The 1,400-nt window shown below is 70.5% G+C and overlaps 1 protein-coding gene across 1 annotated transcript; it reads left to right on the forward strand.

The window, feature by feature from the left end:
* Nucleotides 1–5: 5 nt before the first annotated feature.
* AURANDRAFT_35646 (hypothetical protein) lies at nucleotides 6–530 on the forward strand (the record flags this gene model as incomplete). The annotated part of the gene is made up of 1 exon (XM_009045125.1): nucleotides 6–530. The coding sequence occupies one exon, from the start codon at nucleotides 6–8 to the stop codon at nucleotides 528–530; it is 525 nt and encodes a 174-aa protein (XP_009043373.1).
* Nucleotides 531–1,400: the final 870 nt, after the last annotated feature.

A 1,400-nucleotide genomic window follows, 5' to 3' on the forward strand; every position in this document is an offset into this window, starting at 1 on the left:
CGGAGATGTTCCGCGCCTTCGGCTGCCAGCGCTCGATCGTGCCGCGGGAGCGCTACAGCACGCTCGCCGAGGACATCGACAAGAATCCCACGGTCTTCGGCAAGCTGCTGCGCCGCGAGCAGCCGGTGCGCGTCTTGCACGAGGACGACACGTACTTCGCGTTCCGCAACATCAAGCCCTACGCGCCGCTCGCGGGCCTCGTCATCCCGAAGCGGCGCCTCCTCCAGGACCCGGACGCGCTTGGGCCCGAGGACCTGCCGGTCGTCGAGGACCTCAAGCGCATCGCGCTCGACATCTGCGAGCGCGAGAAGCCCGACGCGTTCAAGGCCAACGACTACTGGCTCCGCTTCCATCCCCGGCCGTTTAATAGCGTGGACCACCTCCACCTCCACGTCCTCGCGCCCGTCAGCCAGGTTTCCGTCTGGACGACGCTCGTCTTCTTCGCGCACGGCCTCCACGCGGCGGACGTCGACGACGTCCTGGCGCGGCTCCGCGGAGGCGACGGCGCGAAGCCTAAGGAGGGCTCGTAGTTCTACGCTTGGGTTTTGCGAGTCGCGTTCGGGGTGGGCTAGAGTTCGGCCTGCGCCGTTGCTGGCGCGCTCGCGCGGCGCGCGGCGGCCCAGGTCCAGGTCCAGGAAGGCGTCGTCGACGTACGGCGGGCCGAGGTAACGCACGGAAAAGTACAAGGTGTTGACCGCGAGCTCCATGCAGGTGTTGACCGCCATGGCCACTTCGTGGTCGTCGCGGACCCGCGTCGCGAGCTGCTTCACGGCCGCGTCGTCGGCGCAGCGGCCGGCGGCCGCGAGCTGCGCGAGCCCCGCGAACGGCCTCCGCCGGTCCACCGCGGAGACGTGCTCGACGACGAAGACGATCACGACGTGCTCCTGCTGCTCGACGACGTAGACCGGCGTCGTGGACCGCGACAGCGACCTCTGGGCGACGGCCTTCTCCGGCGCGAGGGCCTTCTCCGGCGCGACGGCCTTGGCGTTCTCCGGTAACGGCCTCCGCCGGTCCACCGCGGAGACGTCATGCTGCTGCTCGGCCTCGGTCGATATTAGCGAGGTTGTAGGTGTGCTTCTTTCTAAGCGCACCCCAGACGCGCAACGACAGGACCTTGGCGACGACTGCGGGGCGTCCGGGCCGACGTCCATTCACCCCCCGGTCACCGAAAGACCTCGCAAAGAGCTTGCTGAGGCAGAAAGTCGTCTCGGGAGAGCACCGATGGCAGACGCTGGATCGGACGCCCCGCCGCCGGGAGCGGCGGTCCCCGATGCCCCGCCGCCGCCGCCGCCGGCCGCCGCGACCGCGGCGCCGCCGCCGCCGCCCGCGGCCGCGCCGCCGCCGCCGCCACCACAAGACGGCGACGACGGCGAGGAGAAGCTCTGCCGCTACTGCTCGAC

The sequence above is a fragment of the Aureococcus anophagefferens genome (genome assembly GCF_000186865.1).
Source record: "Aureococcus anophagefferens unplaced genomic scaffold AURANscaffold_1519, whole genome shotgun sequence".
Classification (NCBI taxonomy): Eukaryota; class Pelagophyceae; order Pelagomonadales; family Pelagomonadaceae; genus Aureococcus; species Aureococcus anophagefferens.